The sequence below is a fragment of the Sorex fumeus genome, unplaced genomic scaffold, assembly GCF_029834395.1.
Source record: "Sorex fumeus unplaced genomic scaffold, SorFum_2.1 ptg000054l, whole genome shotgun sequence".
NCBI classification, from domain to species: domain Eukaryota; kingdom Metazoa; phylum Chordata; class Mammalia; order Eulipotyphla; family Soricidae; genus Sorex; species Sorex fumeus.
The window spans coordinates 27,668,527-27,691,777 of NW_026606111.1; the positions used below are offsets into that span (position 1 = coordinate 27,668,527).

A 23,251-nucleotide genomic window follows, 5' to 3' on the forward strand; every position below is an offset into this window, starting at 1 on the left:
GAGAGAGAGAGAGAGATTGAGTTCGTGGAGCTGAGTGCCTTATTTGCATAAAAGACAGGAGGAAGCTGGGTTTGATCCTTGGTATTTTATGGTTCCCTGAGCACCATCAGGAGTGACTCCTGAGCACCGAGCCAGGAGTAGCCAGTTGTGACCTGAGAATTAAAAAATAAGAAAAAAAAAAAGATAGACTCCTAGTTCTCCTGAAGCTTAATACTTTTATTCCTTTATTGCTTTCCTCAGAAGTAGAAGTCAAATATTATGATTTCAAGATAACACAGGGGACTTCAGATCAAGACTTCAAAGGTTAAAAATACTAATTGGGGACTGGAGAGATAGGACAGGGGTTCAGGAACATCTTGCTTGCAGCCAACTCCAGTTCAATCCCTGGCACCACATATGGTCCCCCAAATACTGCCAGGCATGATCCTTGAGCAAAGTGCCAGCAGTAAACCCTGAGAACCTCTGGTGTGACCCAAAAACCAAAACCAAAATAACTGAGTAGATTCAGGATCAGGTGGCTGAGTGAGCTAAATTAAAAACACACACACACACACACACACAACTAAAATCAAGGGTAATTATTATCTGGGAAACATTCATATTTTCATTTAAAATGATATAATTTATGAATAACAATACTAATTAACAATTTATATTATTAATAATTCTAAGTGAATCATGAACCCATGTTCTAAAACCAGGGAAGTTCTCTCTCCTGCCCCAGCTCAGATTTTTTCTTTCTTCCATGTCACACATATTTAGTATTTTTCCAACTCATGGAGAAAATGATCTTTTGTTAATGTTATCTTAAATATCTATATATTTATAAATACATATTTCTAGATTTTAGTCTTTACATATGTATATATTTTTCCCAGACAGCAAATCTTTGCTGCTTATTTATGTCTAAAGAGTTTGAAAATCAGATAAAGTATCACAGGGACATTCCAGTCAGGTCATTCCTTGATACTTATTATTTACACACTGAAGAAAGAGGGTCTTTTAGAGGTAATTCTTCCATACTTGCTGGATACAAAAGAATTTTATTTTGATTCTGAAAGAATGTAGATTTAGTTTTGAAAATTTGGATAAGAATTTTATTTTTCAGAAATATGGGAACAAAACCAAAATATGCCCAAAATGTAATATATCTTATCAAGAATTAGATAAAAGGACTCATGCACAAAGGTTCATATCAGAGGCAAAAGAGATAGTATAGCTGGTAGGATGCTTGCCTTGCAAGCTGCTGACCCAGATTTGCTTCCCAGCACCGCATAAGGACCCCTGAGCACTGCCAGTAGTCATCCCTGAGTGCTGAGCCAGGAGTAAGCCCTGAGTATTGCTGGGAATGAACCCAAACCCAAAACAAAAAAAGCAAAACCCCCAAAGGTTCATGTCAGTTAAGGAATTTTTACCTTGGCATTTTCATCCACATAGTAAAAGTCTGATTAAGCTTTAAATCAATAGTAAATACTATTATCAATATGGTAGTTACTGAGTTTATATAGTACTTTCACTATTATTGTTTTATATGAAAAGCTTTGATTGTATACTCTTTCAGATTCTCAGACCTTTATAAAAAATGTCCCAGGCTGGGGAGATGGCTCAAAGGATGGGAGTGCTTGCTCTGAAGTTGGGAACTCAGGTATGGTCCCCAAAACACTGCTGGGAGTGACCTCAAACACCCTTCACATATTTATTCTATTATATTAATAAACAGATAACATACAGATTTGTTTAGGACTGGTGCCAGTTAAGTCCAGTGAATGGAATAGTCAGCCTATGCTCTCTAGTTGTAGTTCTAAACTTAATGTGTGACGTTAGGTAGTGGGTTTAATCTGTTTGTGCCTCAATGTCCTCATCTGTTTAAATAGACTTAATGATATTACTTCTCTCATAGGAATGTCATGAAGATGAAGTAAGACGGTGCTTCAAATGGGCTACAGGTGTGTCCCAGAGTCTACCTCTTTTCTCATTCCAGATACCAGATGCTCTGAGTTGAATTGTTGGCCCACCATCCCCACCAAGTCATGCTGATATCAGAGACAGGTCATTAAAAAATGTTAAGTGGGGGAGCAGAGAGAAAGCACATGCTTTGCATGTAAGAGCACTGGGTTTTATCCCTGGTACCTCATGAACCCCTTTCCTTGAGCACCCAAACAAATGGAAAATGTGGTCATAAGGGTAGGCCCTATGTAGCCTGACTAGTGTCCTTGAAAGGAGGTTAGGACAGACAGAGAGCAGACGGCCAGGCCTCAAAAGGAACCAATCCTGCTGACTCCTTGACTTTGGATTTCTAGCATCTAGAACTGGGAGAAAATACATTTGTTGTTTAAGAATCAGATTAAGTGCAAGTCTATCGTATTTGTACTGGCTGTCTCCCAGCAGACTAAAATGCCAGTAATGGACAAAGGTAGGCCATTAGAGTCCTAAATTCAGTGTTATGTAAATCCTATTTTTTGTGTGCCATGACTTGGAAGACATTTGAGAAGCATGAAGATAAGATACAGACCTAATACACCTGGCTTCACCCCTGCCCTACAGATAAGATTCACCGTGTGGCAGGAAGATTCACTGTGTCTCGTTATTCTGATTTGTGAAACTAAACGTAAGGAGAATCTCACTGTTTACTTCAGCATTATTTATTGTATTTTCCACAGCATTATTGTTGTGAATTGATTGCGCACATTTACAAGAACCCCAACTTTATTATCTGATAGAGTCTTACTTGAAACATGGCAGTAGAGGGGAGAAGGAGAGTTTTTTCAATGAGCAGGTAAGCATGTGAATGAATAACAATTTGATGGCAAGAGCTTGAATCTCCTGGGTCTAGTCCCTTACAGAAAGCCAGAATCACCTCTGAAAGTGAAAAGGTACATTTCGGTGACCTGAAAACATAACATTCTACTATTACATAAGAAGCACACATAATATTACTTTGCTTATTAAAACAGTTGCTTAAAATTATACACCTTTAGTACAATGAGTTGTGAAGCATCAGCAATTTCTCCAAAGACATTTTATTTACATTTCTGGGTCATTCTTGGCATTGTAGAGATCGTCTGGTGAGGAAACCCAGCAAAGCATGCACTTCAGCCCTTCTAGCTATCTCTGCCACTGCCAGTCCCTTCCCTGTGCCCAGTTTGGGAACTCTAAGGTCACCCCTAGTATTGTTAAATATCAAACCTGGGACTCCTGCGTGTAAAACATGAACACTAGCCCTTTGAGCTCCAATATTTTGGACATTTTCTTTGAGACAACCACTGAACTTTAAGACTGGGGAGTTCATGCAAAGGGACAGAATATGTTTTTGAGACACAGAAGAGAGCCTGGGTTTAGAAGGCTGTAATTTCCTCATTTCCCTTTGCCAGCAAGTCAGAGAACTGACTTTCAGGTTAGGAAAAGGTGGGCCTGTGCTGTACAAGTCAGGTCCCAGGGACCCTAGGGCCCAGCCAAGCATTTATACTATAGCCAGTGAAATGAGGAATTAGGCTTTAATTTTGACAGATTTAAAAACTGATACGGGGCTAGACAGTACCATGGTTAAGGCACTATCTTTGCATATGGCCATCCCTAGTTCGATCAAGTATCATAGGTCACTCCTGAGCCCAGAGCCCAGAGCAGCCCCTGAGCATAGTGGGCTGTGGCTTCAGCTTCACCCCCCCCCCAATCCTTATAGAAAAAAATGCCATATCCGTAATGTGTGGGGTTTTGACTTTAAGTTTGTGCTCTAAATACATATCAGATTGGAATATTGTATTAAAAAATATAAACTATCTTAATACTTTTTTTTTTCCTTGATGTTTGTGTGTGGGGTGTGTGTGTGTGTGGGGGGGTGGGGTTCATACCTGGCGATGCTCAGAGAATAATCCTAGTTCTGCACTTGGGATTTACTCCTGCCGGGCTCGAGTATGGGATATGGGATGCCCAGGATCAACTCCAGGCCAGCTGCATGCAAGGCAAATGCCCTACCCTCTGTACTCTCTCCAGTTCCTCTTAATACATATTTATACTACATGTTGAAATACTATTTAGTGAATGTTAGATTAAATACTCTATCCATTAAAATAATGTTTTTTTTTAAATGTGGCAACTGAAAAATTTTAAGTTGCGTATTGGTTCACAGTGTACTTTTCTTAAACAGCATGGAGGTTGGCTATCATGAGCTAAACTTGACTTAGTCATATGACTGTCCTGAATAATTATCCAGCTACCCGGAACAAGTAGTTAAAAATTCACTGACTTTGGCAAATAGCTCAAAGGGCTGAAAGCAGGCTTGGTATACAGGAGCCCCAGTTCCAACCCCGGCACCAGAGGGTCCTCTGAGCATCTCCAGGAGCAACACTAGAGCGCGATGCTGAAGTAGCCCCTGATTACTTCTGGGTATAGTCCCCAAACAATAAACTTGGATCAGTGTGTATCTTCTAGGGAAAATGTGGGTCAGCAGACGTTAAAGGACTGGTATAAGCTTTGCCGTTTTCGTTTTTAATGAGTTTATTATTATTTGAATCCATACCCAACAGAGCTCAGGGATTACTCTAGGATTGATGTTTAGGAGAAATCACTCCTGGTAACGCTTCTGGGAACATGAGGTGACAGGGATTGATCTGAACTTCCTACATGCAAAGTATGTGCTCAACCCATTGTGTTAGTTATCTCTCTGGACCAACTTTTGAATTTTAAAAATAAGGTTGCAAGACTGGAGAGAGAATATAGTGGGTAAGGCACTTACCTTACATGTGGCCAATGTGGGTTTGATCCATTGGTCTGAGCCCCACCAGGAGTAATCCCTGAACACAGAGCCAGTAGTAAGCCCTGAGCACTGTTTGGTATGGTCCAATCCCCCTATCCCAAATAAAGAAAGAATAAGGCTGAAACAAATAGTATAGATGACTAAATAAAAACCTTACTTAATGCTTAGGGTACTAAATAATAAAATATATCTTTATGCTAGGGCTGGAGTGATAGCACAGCGGTAGGGCGTTTGCCTTGCATGCAGCCAGTTCGGCCGAGCCGGGTTCAATTCCTCTGCCCCTCTTGGAGAGCCCGGCAAGCTACTGAGAGTATCTCGCCCGCATGGCAAAGCCTGGCAAGCTACCCATGATGTATTCTATATGCCAAACACAGTAACAAGTCTCAAAATAGAGATGTTACTGGGCCCGCTTCTAGCAAATCGATGAACAACGGGAGGACAGATCTTTATGCTATCAGACTTAACAATGATAGGACTCATTTTGGAAAAATTGTGAAGTATTACATAATAAACATAGCTTGGGAAGTGTGTAATTAAAATATATGTAGATGAATGAATTCCACTCTGAATCACCCACATTCTAATTTGGGCTAATTCTTTTAATCCTCGGGTTCTCTTTTTCTCTCACATTTCCTAAACTATTTTGCTGCACTTTAAAGTTTTTCTAATCTTCAATACAACTAAATAAATGTTCTATTTCTTTAACTGCCCAAAAAGTTAATTCAGGTAGAACAAAAGGGAATGCCCTGCTACAGAGGCAGGGGACCATATGGGATGCCGGGAATCGAACCTGGGTCGGCCACATGTGAGGCAAACACCCTACCCACTGTACTATTGCTCCAGCCTTCTCAAAATTATTTTTAGGATCTATATTTCACGTTGGTGGACTAAGCATGCTGGTCCTGCATAGGACTTCTGGGAGCTGGCACTCAGAAACTGGCCTCCCTTTTGGGCAGAGCTGAGGAAAGGCTCCTGCTCTCTGGTCCTGCATGGAGGGTCTTCCCAGAACACAGGTTATGAGAAGTCAACCCAAGAACACCTCTTGTAGGAAGGGGCCTTTGAAATGCAGAGCTGTTCAGGGCCCCCTGTAAGGAATGAAGGGTTGGAAGTAGTCACTTAGCCGTGACACTGAGCCTCAGTTTCATCTGTAAGAATGATAAAAATTTTTTAAAATTTCTGGAGCATATGGAGCAATAGCAGTGGTGGGCGTTTGCCTTGCGCACAGCCCACCCGGCCGAGCCGGGTTTGATTTTTCCGCCCCTCTCAGAGAGCCGGCAAGCTACTGAGAGTATCTCACCCGCATGGCAAAGTCTGGCAAGCTACCCGTGACATATTCGATATGCCAAACACAGTAACAACAAGTCTCACGATGGAGATGTTACTGGGCCCGCTTGAGCAAATTGATGAACAATGGGAAGACAGTGCTACATGCTGCCTGAGAGGGCTGGAGTGATAGCACAGCGGGTAGGGTGTTTGCCTTGCACAAGGCTGACCCAGGTTTGATTCTTCCGCCCCACTCAGAGGGCCCAGCAAGCTACCAAGAGTTTCTCACCCGCATGGCAAAGCCTGGCAAGCTACCCGTGACGTTTTCGATATGCCAAAAACAGTAAGAAGTCTCCCAATGGAGACGTTACTGGTGCCTGATTGAGCAAATTGATAAACAATGGGAGGACAGTGCTACAGTGCTGTTTTTCTTTAAGTGTATTCATTTCGTGGGATTACCCTACCTAGTAAAAGATTTTAATCAATTCCCATCTCCAGAAAGTTATCAGACACAATACACAACAGAGATCAATTAGAGTTGAATATATTACACTTTAATTACAATGAATAAAATTTTTATTCCAGAATACTTAAAGGAGCTTTAACTTCATCATGAAGATCAAATATCATTGCTGACAAAAATTCAGCTCATTTGGGTGAATGCCGTGATCCAATTAATATTTTGAACTTTTACATTTTCAGCAAGCTGCTTTTGAAAAACATGTAAACCACTGTTATTCAGAAAAGCTGAGTTTAGAATTACAAAATAATCACTTAATTTTTACTTTATTATGTGAATTTTGAGTTAAATGGACATTTGGGTTATGTATCGTTGAGTTTACCTTAAACATGGCACAAGATCGCTGCACAGAGGTTGAATTATGTCTTAAGGATTGGAAATCATAAGGATGAACTCACCCATATTTTAATGTCATACACAGAACTGACTTTTTGTGGCAATTGTGTTGCCTAAGAGAGATAAGAGAGTGCAACCAAATTCCACCCAACACAGCTACCATGTGACTGTTCTAAAAACAGAAAAAATGTAACACATAAGGTCAGCAAAAACTATGGCTGAGAAAACTGAATACAGGAAAGACTAAATCAGAGCTCTAACCTTTTAATACAGTGAATGCAAATGAAAATCATTTGTCAACGCTGAGCTGCCAATCCACATTGGTACTATCCAAATCAGTGCTATATTTAAGAGCTGATCCACACATCTTGCTGCCTGAATGGAAAGCAATAAATACCTGTAGCTATCACATGTCAGTAAGGACCTGTGGGTGAATGTTTCAGAAAGCCTGGCTTTATCCCTCAATCCAGTTATGTCTGGTTCATGAAGAGACCAAGAGAGCAGTCAGACATGTTTTCAGGTCAGCTCTGCTCCGGGGGAAGGGCTGTGGGCTGGGGCACATGGTGGGGGTTCAGTGGGGAAAGCGGGTTCCTGTGTCAGCTGGAGGTGCTGAGCTGGATCAGAAGCACTTGCTGCTAAGTGGAGCTCCCTGGTCTGCTCTTGATGGGCATGAAGATGTTCCAGGGTCTCCTTGGACAGCGTGATGACATGCACTGGCTCAGTCTGGGAGGGTTCCATCTGGCCTTCAATCATACTGAGGCTCTGAATGTGCTCTGTTGGCTCCGGTTGAGCTGAAAGAATTAAGTTCTGCAGTTGTTCGGGCTGCTGTGTGAGCAGGGTGAGATTGGCAGCCTGGTCCGCAGTCATATTCTGGGAGCTTTCTGCGGTGACGATGCTGATGCCCTGGCTGGGACCCGGCATGAAATTGAGGTTATGTACAGAATCGGTGACCAGCAGCTGGATTTCCTGCTCTCCAGAGGTAGAGAGTTGATAGGGCTGTAGCTGAAGAATATTCCTGACCTCTTCAGTACTATTATTATTGCCAGAAATATTGCTGGGATCTGCTGCGTGTTTCTCTTTGCTGTGTATTTTCAAGTGAGCCTTCAAGTTGTCTAAGCGAGCAAACTGCAAGTTACACTCAGGGCAGGAGAAGGGCTTCTTGCCTGTGTGGAGAATGCAGTGTCTCCTCTTGGCACTGGAGTCAGAGAAGGATTTGCCACATGTGCTGCATGAGTATGGCTTTTCTCCTCTGCAAGAAGAGACATTTTACCTTAAGGACAGAAAGAAGCTATTTATGACTGCTTAATTAGGGAACAGTCAGGAAAAGAGGAAAATAAATTCTGCTGGGAGGCCTGTCATGGGTTCTCCTATAGATACGTACACTTGTGAGCAAGTCCCAACCTGCATGGGCTTCATAATCAAAAGGTGTGCTTGGGCTTGAGGCAAGGTGGTAGGTAGGCACAGGCCCAGAAAGTTAATTGTGTTTCAGAATGTGGATTTCGGATAAGAAAGCAAACATTTGTACTTGCATATTATAATTTGTTTCTTCTCTTAGAGCCAATTCTTAGACTCTAATGGTAAAATAAATACAAGATTATAGCCCCTAATTATTTGTGGTGCTTCTAGGAGAACTACTAAATCAAATGTGAAAGTAAATGAATAAAATGTTTATTCAGAGAACATTCATCTCTTTTTTAAAAATAATGGTAATTTTTATGAATTTGGTATACAAAGTCTTTGCAACTCCATCACCACCAAATAGAAACAAAAAAATTTGTTTTTTAAATTTAGGCTTTAAGACAGTCTCTGACCCCAAATAAAATTCTGGAAAATGAAATAGTATTGTAGACGTCTGCTAATCAGAACTGAATCTCCTGATTTTGCCTCAATGAGAAATTCATTTATAGATAAGGGAAGAAAAAAATAGCATAACAAATTTTATTAGAATTTTTAAAAGTTCCTCCCCGCCCCGACCAGGGCTCCGGCAGTCGAAGACCTCCAGGACCAGCCACCACCATGCTGAGACCACTCTCCGCACACATGAAGGTACTGGCAGAGGGACAAAGCCATGCGGGTTACGGGGCCGAGATCTCCAAGCCTACTCAGACTGGGGCCAACCATCCTCCACCCAGATCCTCCAAATTCCAGTAGGCGAGGTACACACCCACCAACTGGCCCCCTAGCGCTGTGTAATCCCATCAGCGGCCAAGACTCAGAGACTATAAAAACCAGCTCCTGGAACCGCGCGGCCACATTCGCGGCTGCGCGACATCTTATTATGACATCTTATTATCTCACTCCTACTTTGGACAAACTGGCAGGCTACCAAATGTAGCCTGCTCACACGGCAGAGTCTGGCAAACTCCCCGTGGCGTACCCAATATGCCAAATACCAGTAACAATGATGGGTCTCATTCTCCTAAAGAGCCTTGAATATAACCTCAGGGCTAGGATGAAAGAGACGTTACTGGGGCCTGCTCAAGGCAATCGACGAATAACAGGATGATTTGTGATTTGTGATTTGTTTTAAAAGTTCTACTTTGGGGAAGAGAATGACATTAGGAGCATCTGTCCCCCTACTGACCACCCACGTTCAATAAGGATCTAACGTGAGAAAAAGAACCCCAGAACCTTACCGATGGATTCGGATGTGGGTCTGAAGGGAACTCTTGGCTGTGAAGGATTTGCCACAGATTTCACAAGTAAATGGCTTCTCACCTAAAAGGAGGAAAGGGTTCAGAGATTCACATGCAACGTGAAACAGAGGCAGAAACCATTCATGCTTTCTTGCTGTGAAAAAAAGAACAAAGACGATTCCACTTGAATCCTCAATAAAGAAGAGAGGAATGAAATGTTTCCAAGTTGCTATGAAGTGCCCATGCACTGTAAGGAGCATCAAGAGCCTGTGACAGGGTGCGGTGGCACTCGGCCTGAGGACTGGAAAGAGGGCTACAGGATGGCGTGCTGGACACAAACGGTAGACCATATCCCCTGATGTGACTACACACACATGTCATACCATGTGGCTAAGGGGCATTCCCCTCCTCTTTTTTTAACGTATTGTGGGGGCAGGGGGGCACACGTAGCTCTGTGCTAGGGATCACTCCTGGTGATGCTTGGGGAACCATGTGATGCTGAGGATGGAACCTGGGTCTCCTGCCTGCAGAGCATGTGCTCAGCCTTGTCCCCAGCCCCTAGGAAGCCCTCCAGACATTCAGAAGACCCCTTGTACATCATATCCACTGGCACCCTAGCTCCAACCCACCTCCCCTCGGCATCTCTCATATTTCCTACTTGTGCTTGTGCTCCTTCTTGTCCATGACCAGTGCGGCCAGCCATACTGATCACGGGCAAGAGGGAGCATGAAAAGAGGTAATGAGCCAAGACAGATGAGCCATGTTTTGGCTGCAAATAGTTCCTCATTCTGAGAAAGACGCACAGATCTCTGGCCCACAAGGATCAAAGATCTGTCAGAACACGCCCACCTTCGTCTCAAATCTCTCTGACTTCAGCTGGCCCCTCTTGTCCACTGATGTAGCCTCTCAGACTCTTGAAGAGTCACAGGCACCACACCCAAGCCAGCCACACTGCTCTGGATCTTTCATTCCCCTTCCCTCCCCAGGGTCTGCTGACACGGGTTCCAGTCTTCAAGTCTATGCAAAGGTCACTTGACTGATGCAATTTCATCACCACTGAAAAGCACCCTCCACCCCCATCATGTCTAAGTCCTGCTCCCAAGCTAATTTTGCCACTGTGCTCTTCCCTCTTTACAAACTGTGCATGTCATTTATGATGGATATTCACCATCTTAAAACAGGGGGGCCAGTGAGCCTGTCCCCTCCTAGTATCCCAGTGCCTAGATGTGGGTCTGGCACAATGGAAATCCTTGTCAAGTGAATTGAGTCGACCCTACACTGAAATAACACACACCAGTATGTATCACTGGTGGCTCACCTGGATGTCCCACTGAATGGTGTATACCACTAGTGGCTCTCACTTGTACATCACATTGAATAGACTGTACCAATAGAAATGGTTATATGGTTGCAACCCTTCCTATTACACTCTAGTCAAAACAAAGCAGAGCTCCATCAATGAAGGTGACAGATGGCAAGGAACACAAACTACAGTGCAGGGAGTGGGGGTGGTGTGGGGGTGGTGTTAGGGTGCTAGTGGGTAGGGGTGTGGGGAGGGTGTTCAACTAAAGCTTCAACAAATATTTCTTCAGCATGGGCATGTACACTGCACATACATTGAAACTGTCATGTCCTCCATAAACAGAATTAAGTGATCTGAAGGCTGGCAAGGGAGCGATATACTATGAAAGACAAAAAACAAAACTTAATTTAACTAGGCAACAGCAAGGGATGAGTACATTTGGGAGTGAAAGATGGTCAGGGCGCTTCACTGAGACAGCAAACTCATGGGAAAACTCATGGGAGACTTTTTGCCAAGCCTTTGCCAATCAAAGAAGTTCCTTTCTTCATCTGCCCATCACCATCACCACCTCTCCCCCCCTCGGAGTGGGAGAAGCAGCCTGAGACTACCAAATGAGGTCGGCGGGAGAGATAGAGTGCCACTGCCCCATAGTCAGTACACATTTTTTTTCCCCCTCTAGTGTCTGTAACCAAATTTATCCCTGAAGTCCAGGTAAAGGAATCAGGGCCCATGAGTCACATGCTGCTGTGGCAGCCTTTTGGGCCAGTGTCTGCCATGGGTTGGGCAGGCACTGAATTTGACACAGCTGCAGTAGTAAATACACATATTACCATGCCATTAAAAATGATGAAATCATGCCTTCTGAAGCAATTTGGATCAAACCTGAGGTTAGGGAAATAAGTCAGAAAGTAAAACACACTTAGTTTCACTCATCTATAGATTATAGAAAGTCAAGCAAATAGACTCTGAACATATGGTTCCAGGAGAGAAAGAACAAGGAGGATGGGAGGAATGGCTCATTTTGATAGTGAAGGCACTGACTTCTTGGAGGGGAGGGGAGGCGGTTGTGGCAAGAACCACTTCACAGAGGAAGGAAATGCACACCTCACATATTATGGTGTTGGAAACCAATGGTAAATTAACATGTTGACACTGGCATGCACCACTGGTGGCTCACACTTGGATGAGGCCTAATTAACATACTGCAGTGCTGGCATTGTGCTAATAAAATTTAATTAAACAAAAATGACCTGCACATAATGCAGACAGGGAGGGATGCGGAGGCACTCTGAGGAGTGTTAGAGCTAAAAGTTGACCCCGGGCCAAGAGAAGCCACAAGTTCTAGTCAGAAAACCTGTAGAACTTGTGGACATTTTTAGTAGAATGATGTGCTAGAAGTATAAGTAAAGAAGCATGAAATGGTGGGTACGCTGGGAGAGAGGTGGGTGAACAAGGAAGGAATCCCCATGATGGCCTGAAACACACAGCAAGTGCTGAGGCCCAGAGCATGTGTCTGGCCTTTCCTGCTGGAAAAGGGCACAGAAAGTGGCTGCAGAGGAAGGAAAGAAGGTGACAGGGAGGGTCTGAGGTAGCAGTGGGCCAGAAGGAAGTTAGGTTACAGGAGGAGGGCTGAATAATAGCGATGTGAGGCAAGGACTGGGAAAGAAGAGTAATTCCAGCGACAGGCCAGTGAGTCCAGGAGCTCCTTCTGGCTCCTCTTCTTAGCAGTAAATACCAACCCCGGAGCCAGGCATCCCAGCTGCAGGTAGGAATGACTGGCTGGCGATGGGGGCGCCCAGTCACTGAATCAAACCTTGAAACAAGTTTCTTGGTGAATGGCAGCACCATCTTGCCCCTGAACCCATCCAGACCCAAGAGTCAAATGAATTCTCCAAATTTTCCTGCCTGTGTTGAATGGGCTAGCCAGATCTCTACATTTAATTCCTGAAAATTCCTTATTCCTCCTTAAAATGATATATGCTACCTGCAAGTCACATCACATAGAAAAGCACAACGTATGTAAAAACCATGATGAATCCCCCTCCTGGATAGCGCTAGTTAACTCTGTAAGATCTTGGCTTCTCTTTTTTTTTTTTTTTTTTGCTTTTTGGGTCATACCCGGCGATGCACAAAGGTTACTCCTGGCTCTGCACTCAGGAATTACCCCTGGTGCTGCTCAGAGGACCATATGAGATGCTGGGAATCGAACCCGGGTCAGCCAAGTGCAAGGCAAATGCCCTACCCGCTGTGCTATTGCTCCAGCCCCAAAGTCACATTTATTTAGTTTTGTTTGCAGGTGATTAATCTGTCAAGTGATCAACTGATTAATCTACTCTCAGCTCAGTGCTTGGGGTCACTCCTGGCAATGCTCAGAGGATCATGTGGTCCTGGGGATCTAATTCTCTGATGCACATGCAGAAGCATGTACATCAGTTCCATGAGGCCCCTCCCTGGTCTTCTCACCATTTTAATTTTTTCATTTTGGGGTCACACCCAGCAGTGCTCTGGGATTACTCCTGGCTCTAGACTTATGAATTACTCCTGGTGGGATCAGGGGACCAACTGAAATGCCAAGGTTTGAACCAGGGTGGGCTGCTTGTAAAGCAAGCATCCTACTTGTTTCACTGTCTCTCCAGTCCATCCTTACCATTTTAGAGGCTGTTCTGTTCTGTTCTATCTTGTTCAAAATTAACCTGATGAGGTTACGAACCCTTACTGATGGATGTTTATGTGGATTTCTGAGCCTGTAACATTATAAGCAATCCTGCTTATGGTGAATATTCTTTTTGGTTTTCGTTTTTGGGCAACACCTGGCAATGCTCAGGGCTGATTCCTGGCTCTGCACTCAGGAATTACTCCTGGTGGTACTTGGGAAACCATAAGGGATGTCAGGGATCGAACTCAGCAAAGAAAATGCTGTACCTGCTGTACTGCGGCTCCAGCCCTGATGGTGAATATTCTTATGCAAATATCTTTTCACAGCTGGGCCTCTAAGGTGTTAATTCATATATTTCCAAAGTTCTTTCCAAGAGGGTTCAAACTGTATTCCCACAACAGGATGTCAAGATGTCCATTTTCAGGCACGTGTGTAAGCAGGCACACTCATCTCTTTCCACCTGTCTCCAGTGGACTCCAGATTCAAACACCCAGTTGCCTTTACCACATCTGCTCACAGATGTCAGACATTCACTCAGGGTTCACATGTCCAAAATTAAACTCACAATTTGTTCCCCCTGTCATTTACCCCAAATTTTCTACCAGTTGATCTTTCCTCCCTTTTTTTCTCACCCTTCCACTCCAATACTCAGCAAGCCACATAGTCACTTTGGGCAGGATCTATTCAGAGCTGTCTGGCACCACTCCAGGGACAGCACACCCCCAGAACTGCATTAGCCTCCGAATGGTCTTGCCACCCTCCTAATGAGTGCCCCACCGCACCCCACTGCACAGGGAGCCCATTAGACTTCTAAGTGATATCACGTCACTGCTCATGGGAGTCATCTAACCTGGAGTAAAACTCAGAATTCCTGACCCAGGCCTTCAAAGTTCTTGAGCCTGACAGCAGAACAGAATCATTTTCTAGGCAACTTTTAAAAATGCACATTCTGAAAGGGAAGAGGTGGTAAGACCAGGTTTGATCTGTGGCTCATGGTCCTGAACACAGCCAGGAGCAACCCTAAACACAGAGCTGGGAGCAGCCCCTGAGCACTGCCAAGTATGGTCCAAGCTCCACCTCATATCTACCCCCAAGCTAATTCTGACTCCCTTTCTCATGAAACTTGAAGAGAATCTTCGGGTACCAGGATTTTTAATAAAAGCATCTCAGGATAGATGCTTCCTCACCTGGCACCAAACTGACTTTATCCAGGGCATCTCAGAGCAGGGGCGGGTGAGCCCATCACCTGCCCCAACAAAGCCCCAGCAGCTGAAAACCTTCAGAACCCAAATGCTGCCTTGCCCATGGCCGATCTTCACAGGCTTGAGATGAGCCCCTCACGCATGAGAATGAATCCACTGAAAAACCCAGGTATGCAGGTTTTGTGACTGAAATCTCCAGACTTGCACAGAGTCAGGGATGGGCAACTCTCCCCTCATCTCCCTGAATTTCCAGGAGCCTGGCAGTCAAACCCACGAACTGCCTTTGGGTACCATAGAAGTTCATTAGTAGCCATGATCCAGAGATTCACAAATAAATCTCGGAGGAGAGCAACATGCTGTAGAGAAGCCTTCCAGTCCCCCAAATCACAATCCAGTTAAAATTTAACTCCAGCTCTATCTATTTAAAACTTTAGAATCCCTGGAACAATACCTTATACTTTATGCCACTGACGTATCAAGAGTAGCACACCACATTTACACATGGGGTGTAAAGCAGAAGGCAACTGATCTTGATTTAAAAAATACACACACACACACACACACAGTTTTTACAGTTTCTTCTAAGTAAACATTTCAGATCTTTTTTAGTGGATTATTCATAAACATGGGCTGGAGCGATAGCACAGCGGTAGGGCGTTTGCCTTGCACGCAGCCAACATGGCCGACCCGAGTTCGATTCTTCCACCCCTCTCGGAGAGCCCAGCAAGCTGCCGAGAGTATCTTGCCCGTATGGCAAAGCCTGACAAGCTCCCCGTGACGTATTCGATATGACAAACACAGTAACGAGTGTCACAATAGAGACGTTACTGGGCCCACTGGAGCAAATCGATGAACAACGGGAGGACTGTGACTGACTGTGATTCATAAACAAGCAATACAAAATAATTTAGGATTTGGCTTTGGGGCATGCTTGTGTGGTGGTGGGAAAATTCGAAATGGCGGTGGGAGTGATGTTGAAATACTGAATGCAATTATTACAAAAATTTTTTTAAAAAGCTTCTAAGGTGTCCGAAGTATGTGGTTAGACTGTAAACACCTACATTCCATAGACCCCAGTGGCGTCCACCTACCTACTCCTTCCTGCTTCCCTTGCCAGTCCTCAGCCAAAATTTCTCCTGGTATTTCCCACTCCTCCAAAACCCTCTGTCTCAGGACTTTGCACTACTGTTCCTTCTTAAAATGAGGATGTATTTTTCTCAGATGGCCACGATGGCTTGTGTGCTTCCGCCTCACAGTTTCCCAGTCGAACACCACTGTAGTGGTTTGTTCAGCAGAGACACTTCCAGACAAGGCTTCTCTCCTTTGCAAAGCAGCAGCTCCCTTTACTACACCCTGTCCCTATCCCTCTCCTAATATGCTCTGAAGTCTTCTGCTTTTTGTCTCCATCTGAAGGTGAGCCCTCAAAGCATGGGCCCTATTCAGCTCATTCACTGTCACTGCCTCAGAATCGACACAGAGCCTGGTATCTACTAACTGTTCAATAAATATGTTAAATGGAAAAATTCAATTTCATGGATCTGATGATATCTATAAAAATTATAGATATTTCTTTTCATAAAATCCATTCATACCCCATAAAGTTTATTTTAAAGAAAATAAATAAATGACGTTGAGAGTAACACTTGTGTTAAAAAGAATTCAAGGGCCCAAAGATTCTACAGGGGTTAAGATGCTTTCCTTGCATGTGAATTACCCTGCTGTGATTGCTGGCACCACCCATCACTCCCCAGACACATCCAGGAGTGAATACTGGGCACAGAGCCAGGAGTAAGCCCTGAACACTGCTAGGTGTCACTCCAACACCTCCACTCTGCCCTTCCCCAAAAATAATACATACTCAAGTTAGCCAGAGAGATAGCAGGGGTTAAGATGCTTATTTTACATGCAGACAACCCTGGTCAATCTCCCACACTACATGATTCCCAGAGATCAGCAGGAGTGGTCCCCTAAACACCCTCCCTTCAATGTGTTCAAAGCAACATAAATCAGATGTGATTTAGCAGCCTAAAAACGTTATTAATTAAAACATCCATAACACTTTTCTAGACAAACTAAGCATCATTTTTAGGTACTCACGTGCAAGGCAAACACCCTACCCACCGTGCTATCACTCCAGCCCCACATTCTTACTTTTCTGATCTTAAATGAAAGACTGGGGAAGACTTTGACATGGTAGATTTCTCTGGAACTACTTTCTCACACAGTCTCAATTTTATGTATTGACCCAGAGGTGAAAGTAGAAAACCCTCCATTCCTAAACTACTCACAAATGTTAGCCATATCTCACTTTGCTTTCTTAAAAACAAAACTTCATTCTCTTCAATGCTGAAATAGATTAAGAGTGAAACACAAAACCAAACTCAGACTTGTTCTCTTGGGGGGTATTCAGTGAATGTCCACTGTGAGCTCCATTTTGCTGTTTACAGACTGCTGCCTAGGGCTTTTAAGGGATGTATTTATGAAAGTTCCACCCAGCAAACAATAAGCACCTCAGAAAGGACTTCAAGCATACTCCATTCCTCAACTCTCCTAAACCATAAACGGCACTGGACAAGAAGGCTGAGGCGGGTTACCTGTGTGTGTTCGTAGATGTTTCTTTAGCTGAGATACATCCATGAATTTGCGATGGCAGTGGTTACATTCCGGTAATGTGTGGCCTTGTCGCAATAATAAAAAAAGTGTCAGTGCATATATGCTCTCCCTGCATTTCTTCAGTGATCTGTGTTAAAGCACTTCCCTGAAAAATAATCACTTTAAATATGGTGCTTTAATGAAACAACAGTAATTTTTATAATTCACCTGGTAATAGTCATTATTTTCCTATATATCTCAGTATTTTGTTTCCCCAAGAGACTGGGACCCATTCAGTCTCCCTAAATGTAATCTCATCTTTCCTCAAAGGTCTCATGTGCCGACTGGCTGATTACAAATTATGCTCTCAAGCCCTCCTCTCACCCCCACTCATATCATACTGTTGGCAGAGCAGACAATGGACAGAGGCATATGCAAATAGACTGGTCTAAAGGCTACGGTGGCGGCAGGTGATATGGTCCAGGCACAAAAATAAGCAGTCAACTGGCACCTTCCTTGTCAGAGGTACTCTGGAAAAATACCAATTCCATAACGTTCCTGGGTGGGACTGAAAACGGTCACGTTTTATTAAATACAGGGCCTGGACTTAGCTCAATGGGAGATTACATGCCCTGCACATGGGAGGCTCTGGGTTAGGTTTCCCAGGCCCCCCAACCTCCAATTAAACATACACACTAAGAATAACACATGAAATTTTTATTTAGGTGGATTTTTATGACTCTGTTGTCCACAAACTATCTTCTACACTACGAAACTAATATTTCAGAAATTCACAAATATACTGCATTTGCATTTCTTCCCCACCTATCAAAAATTTCTCTCCCTTTAACTGTACCTGTATGAACTCGGTAATGGCTCTTTAATTGTCGTTTCTGGCTGAAATATTTCCCACACTGATCACAGGTAAAAGACTTCTGTCCTGCCAAATAAAGCACAAAACACTAAAGCATTCCATCAACTACGAAGAACTAGTAAGGTCACTACTAAGGCAAAACAGCACAGCAGGCGCTTCCCATCTTCCATAGATGACACCGTGACTGCCATAAATGTCAGTCTATGTCTCCAGTGTCTATCAGAATCTGAGAAATATGCAAAGGTTTGCAGGTAGAATCGAAGGACAAAAAAATTCAAAGGATAAAATTCAAAGACATCCAGAGGAAAATAACTCCAGTCTCTAGAGGGTAAAATATTTTTGCACACTGAACTTCCAGCAGCCAGTTTATAAGCTTCAGTGTAAGATTAGAGGCTGAGCTACACGTCAAACTGCCCTCTGACATAAACTATAATCTGGTCTCCCAACTCTGCGTGGGGGAGGATACTAAGCTAAGCAAGGACCACTTAGATCATGGGAATGCTCGCCCCACCCCAATCCCTGCCAACATGGGACCCTAATGCCAGTCACCCCTGTTACCTGAGTGGAGACTCATGTGCTCCAGCAGCGAGTGCTTGGTGGTGAGAGCTTTGTTGCAAACGGTGCAGGTGTATGGCCTCTCGCCTGTGTGCATCCGGGTGTGGACCTGCAGGGAATGCTTCTGGGCAAAGCCTTTTCCACACTCATTGCATTTGAAAGGTCGCTCCCCTGGAAGAAGAGCCCCAGAAGGATGGTGTAAGCAAGATCCTGTTCATCTTTCTGCTCCTTCCTAAATTTAAAGGACAACATACAAGTTTCTCTTAAAAGGCACAAACCCAAAAAAGCACTTCATGGGAGAGGCATTAGCAGTACAATTCAGCAAGCTGGAACAGAGAACTCTGATACCCATTCTGAACTGACAGGCTCATTTAAGACAGAGCCCCCTAAAGGTTCTGTCACCCCAGCCCCTTCTCAAGACTCCTATTTCCTGAAGTCAGGGTCTGCCTCTGGCCAACAAAAGATGCAGAATGTTCTCTGAAGAGGTAAGACACAGCATCTATGGAGCCAGGGTTTCCAGATTGCAGGTCCAATGGCAGAGAAGCAGGGAGAGCCAGTCAAAGTGTAAATGGGAGAGCATGAGGTGCTCTCCACCGTGCAGCCCAAGGAAGCAGAGCTTCTAAAGATGAAGTGGAGAGGCTGAGAGACACTTTGCCAGGCTTCTGCAAGAAGCAGGTACCATCCACACCACCTCCAGCAAGGCTTCTGTTGACGCCTCTATCCACACCTGCAAGCTACCAGTAGAGTTTAATCATTAATTTTGAGGGTGGGGTGGGAAGGTTTAAGCCACACCTGGCTGTTCTCAGGGATCGCTTCTGACAGGTTTTGGGGCCATATGTGATGCTGCGGATTGACCTGGGTCAACTGAATTCAAGGAAAAAGCCCTGCCAGTTGTATGGTCTCTTGGCCTCTGGTTTAATCATTCTTGCATATGGCTAATTCTTAACTTTTGTTTTTGGGCCACTCTGGCTCTGTATTCAGGGATCATTCCTGGTGATGCTCAGGGGACCATACGTCATTAACAGGAATCAAACTGGAGTCAGCTGTATGCAAGGGAAGTGCCTGGGGCTAGAGAAAGACTAAGGTGCTTAAGACACTTGCTTTCCATATGGCTGACCTCAGTTTGATCCCTGGTTCCACATAATGGTCCCCTGACAATGGCCAGTGATCCTGGGAAACAGATCCTGGAGTATGCTCATGTGGCTTTCCCACCCAAAGGGTGGTCGTCTGTTGAAGCAGATATCTAAACAGGCAAGAAAGGGATATAAGGAAAAGAGACATCCAGGGTGAAGAAAACATTAGAAAGATAAAAGTGGGGGACAGAGTGTGGTTCAAGAGGTAGAGCCCATTGAAAGAAAACAGACCCACACTCATTTTTGGCTACAAAAATCCCAGAATTGAGGGGGAAAAAAGATTCTCTATGCTATTTTACCTAAAAGTCTTATAAAACTAGCTATATTTTGAAATGAGGTGGGAGGATTGCATACCCAGCTGTGTTCAGTGCTTATTCTAGGCTCTGTGTACCTGGGGGTGCTCAGAAGACCATAGGCAATGTCAGAGATCAAACCAGGATCAGCTACTTGCAAAGCAAGTGCCTTAACCTCTGCATTAACTCTCTGGCTTCTACAACTCTTTAAACCAGTGTCTCCCAACCATGGCCCACATGTTCCTTCAGTGGGCCCTCAGGATACTTCAAGTCAGTGGTGAAAATCATGGCATATGATTGGGTGGGGGCAGTAGGATGGGAGGCACAAGGAAACAAGGTTGGAAGGGGGGGCCACAGTCTAAAAAGAGATGGAGAAACACTGCTTTAACTGTCCTCTATTACAGTTCAACAAATCTTTCTTATAGGTCTACTAAAATTCAAGGCTCACAATCAAATTATCAGTACTTAAAATCTACAGGGAGCTTTGAAAACACTACTGGAATGGGGAATTTGATGCAAAGAGCTTAATGGAGGCCCAGGTTCCATACCAGGGTCTGTGCTGGGTGCTACCCCAGATCACAGAGCCAGAAACAGCCCTGGTATCACCAGGTGTGGCTCCCAAATTCAAAGATCTAAAAGCACCTCTACTCTAATTAATCAGAAGCTGAGGTTGGGCCCCACCAGATGTCTCAGATGCTCACTAAGTGACTCTATGATGTGGCCAGGTGGAGAAACACAGCGCTAGATGCTCCTGGGTTTTCTGGCCAGGTCACTGGCTGAGAGATTTAGGCCCAGTCCCTAAACTAAGGCTGACAATGGAATCAAGGAACACTTAAATGGTAGTGACCCAGAACAAAGGGATTAAGAGGTGGCTGAAAGAAAGGTTAATTCTGACTCTTGGTCTATACTCTCCAATATGGTGGCCCCTTCATTAAAATAAAATATTTTTAGTTTCTTTCTCACATTCATCCCAGGGTCAAGTACTCAAAATTCATGTGGCTTGTGGTTACCACATATCAGACAGTGCAGAGAGAACATTCCCATCACTGCAGAAGGGACTAAAGAGGAGAGGCCACTTAAGCCAGATGACTAAGGGAGAAAGCTAAGTGGACAGCCGTGGTCAAGCTCAGGCAGCAACAGGAGTCAGAAAGGGCAATTTGTCTAGCACTTGCCACTTGGACATGAAAGCCTTGAGCCTTACACTCCAAATAAGAAAAGTGATTCTGCAATGACGATACCAGGTTCTCATCCCAGGTGTCCCCAAATGGAAGATTTGGGCTGATTAACTTTCGAGGAGTCAAGCTCTTCCTCTGTCCACTGGAGTCATTCCTTATCTCCTGAGACTACTGTGAGAATTAAATGTAGTAACATGTCTAAAGGCTTTATTATAATCCCCATTGCACAGAAGTTGTGCCATAAATGAAAGCCATGATTAGTGTTATTTCCCTGGAACACATTCCAATTTGTGGGGAAAGCATAATTACCCGTGTGGCTCCGCTGGTGGATTGCTAAAAAGTGATTATACTTAAAGACTTTGCCACAGTCTTTACAACGGGCCTCGGGGCCGCCAGGGCGCTTTCTCTTTCCATAGACCTTCTTGGCTGGGCCTTGGTCATCTTCATCCCCGACAAGTTTGTAATCTTTCAGTTTGACGGATCTGCGGATCCTTCGCTTGCTGTACCGACTCTGGCTGTCTTGCCTGTCCTGCGTCTTGGGATCACAGTTCTCATCTTTTTCTGCAGATACTTCCTCCCTTCTGCCTGGCTCAAAAGCGGCTTCAGATGTTTCCAACACTTTTGCTAGAATCTGTTCATTCACTGGCTCCCCATCTTCTTCTTTTACCACAAAGTTTTGTCTGTTCTGAACAGAATTGTTCACTCTCAGCTGTATATCTTCCTCAACTGCCAGGTCTGATTGTTTCTCCTGCAAACTGTTGACTTTTCTTGGTCTTCCCCGTTTCCGCTTTGGAGGATCGTTTTTCTTATTAGAAATTACCACCACTGGAGCACCAGCAGTGTTCAAAGCTGTTGGCTTGTGGGAACTGTGATTATTCTGAAAGTCTGCATAGGCCGTCACCAGGTCATAGACTTTTAGGAACTGAGCAGTGGCCAGGATTTGCTCTGTACTTTTCTCACTGGCCTGGAGACAACCTGTGTAGATAAAGTCTAGCAGGATACCAAAGGTATCGGCCACCATGCCTTCCAACATATAAATGGACTGGCCAATCTCCCCCTCTTCAGCAAACATCATTGAGAAGTATTCACTACTGGCAGCAAGTAAAGCTTTATGGGCCCGGAAATGCACATTTTCCACAATTAACGTGATGTCACAGAGAAATCCTTTCTTCCTCTGATCTTCAAAACAGGCCAAGACCTTGTCACTGTGAGTATCTGAACGGACAACAAGCTGTCCAGTTGGCTCTAGTGTTTCTGCCATTTTCCTTAGAAGTCCAGGAGTACACCTGAAATAATAAAATAATGTATAAAAATGTTAGAAAAACACTCTAAGAAAGTTAAAATTTCAGTCCAAAAATCTTTTCCCCTTTTCAGAGAGCCCGGCAAGCTACCGAGAGTATCTCGCCCCCACGGCAGAGCCTGGCAAGCTCCCCGAGACGTATTCGATATGCCAGACACAGTAACAACAAAGTCTCCAATGGAGACGTTACTGGGCCTGCTCGAGCAAATCGATGATCAACGGGAGGGCCTTTACTTTACTTTTCCTTTTAATGTTGTAAAGGATTGAACCCCGACAACAGAACATACGTCTCACACAGATAGGCAAGACATATATGTTCTATTGCTGAGGGCACCCTGGCACCAGTCGAGACCATTTTCAACTGTTGAGGCAAAACAAACACAAAACCCAGCTTTGGGTTCTCACTCCAGGTGTAGTGATTCCTCACAGGGAAGCAACATCCAACGCCTAAGTTGGCCTGTCCTGAGGGTGTTTTCCCCTATCCAGGGGTAGGGGTGGGGGGGTAGAGGTAAGTGGGACCCACCACCTCTCAAGTGCTTCCCGGCAGGAACTTTCCAGAGACGCACACCTGAGGCTGATTAGCCTCTCTAGCTTGTGCTCGCATCCTTAGCCATTTTGTCTGGGAGTCGAACACGAAAAGGGTCAAGACCGAAACCACTC

General features: G+C 44.3%; 1 protein-coding gene and 1 non-coding gene across 2 annotated transcripts; both read right to left on the reverse strand.

The window, feature by feature from the left end:
* Positions 1-6,617: 6,617 nt before the first annotated feature.
* LOC130033409 (zinc finger and BTB domain-containing protein 24-like) lies at positions 6,618-23,044 on the reverse strand. The gene is given in 8 exon segments (XM_056125107.1): positions 6,618-7,439; positions 7,441-8,121; positions 9,509-9,590; positions 17,264-17,347; positions 18,118-18,201; positions 18,694-18,861; positions 21,601-22,577; positions 22,979-23,044. Coding segments are annotated over 7 exon segments (2,097 nt in total). The 5' UTR covers positions 22,553-22,577; positions 22,979-23,044; the 3' UTR covers positions 6,618-7,393.
* LOC130033885 (small nucleolar RNA SNORA5) lies at positions 11,488-11,621 on the reverse strand. Its single transcript, XR_008793994.1, has one exon. It is a non-coding gene; the product is annotated as a small nucleolar RNA SNORA5 (small nucleolar RNA).
* Positions 23,045-23,251: the final 207 nt, after the last annotated feature.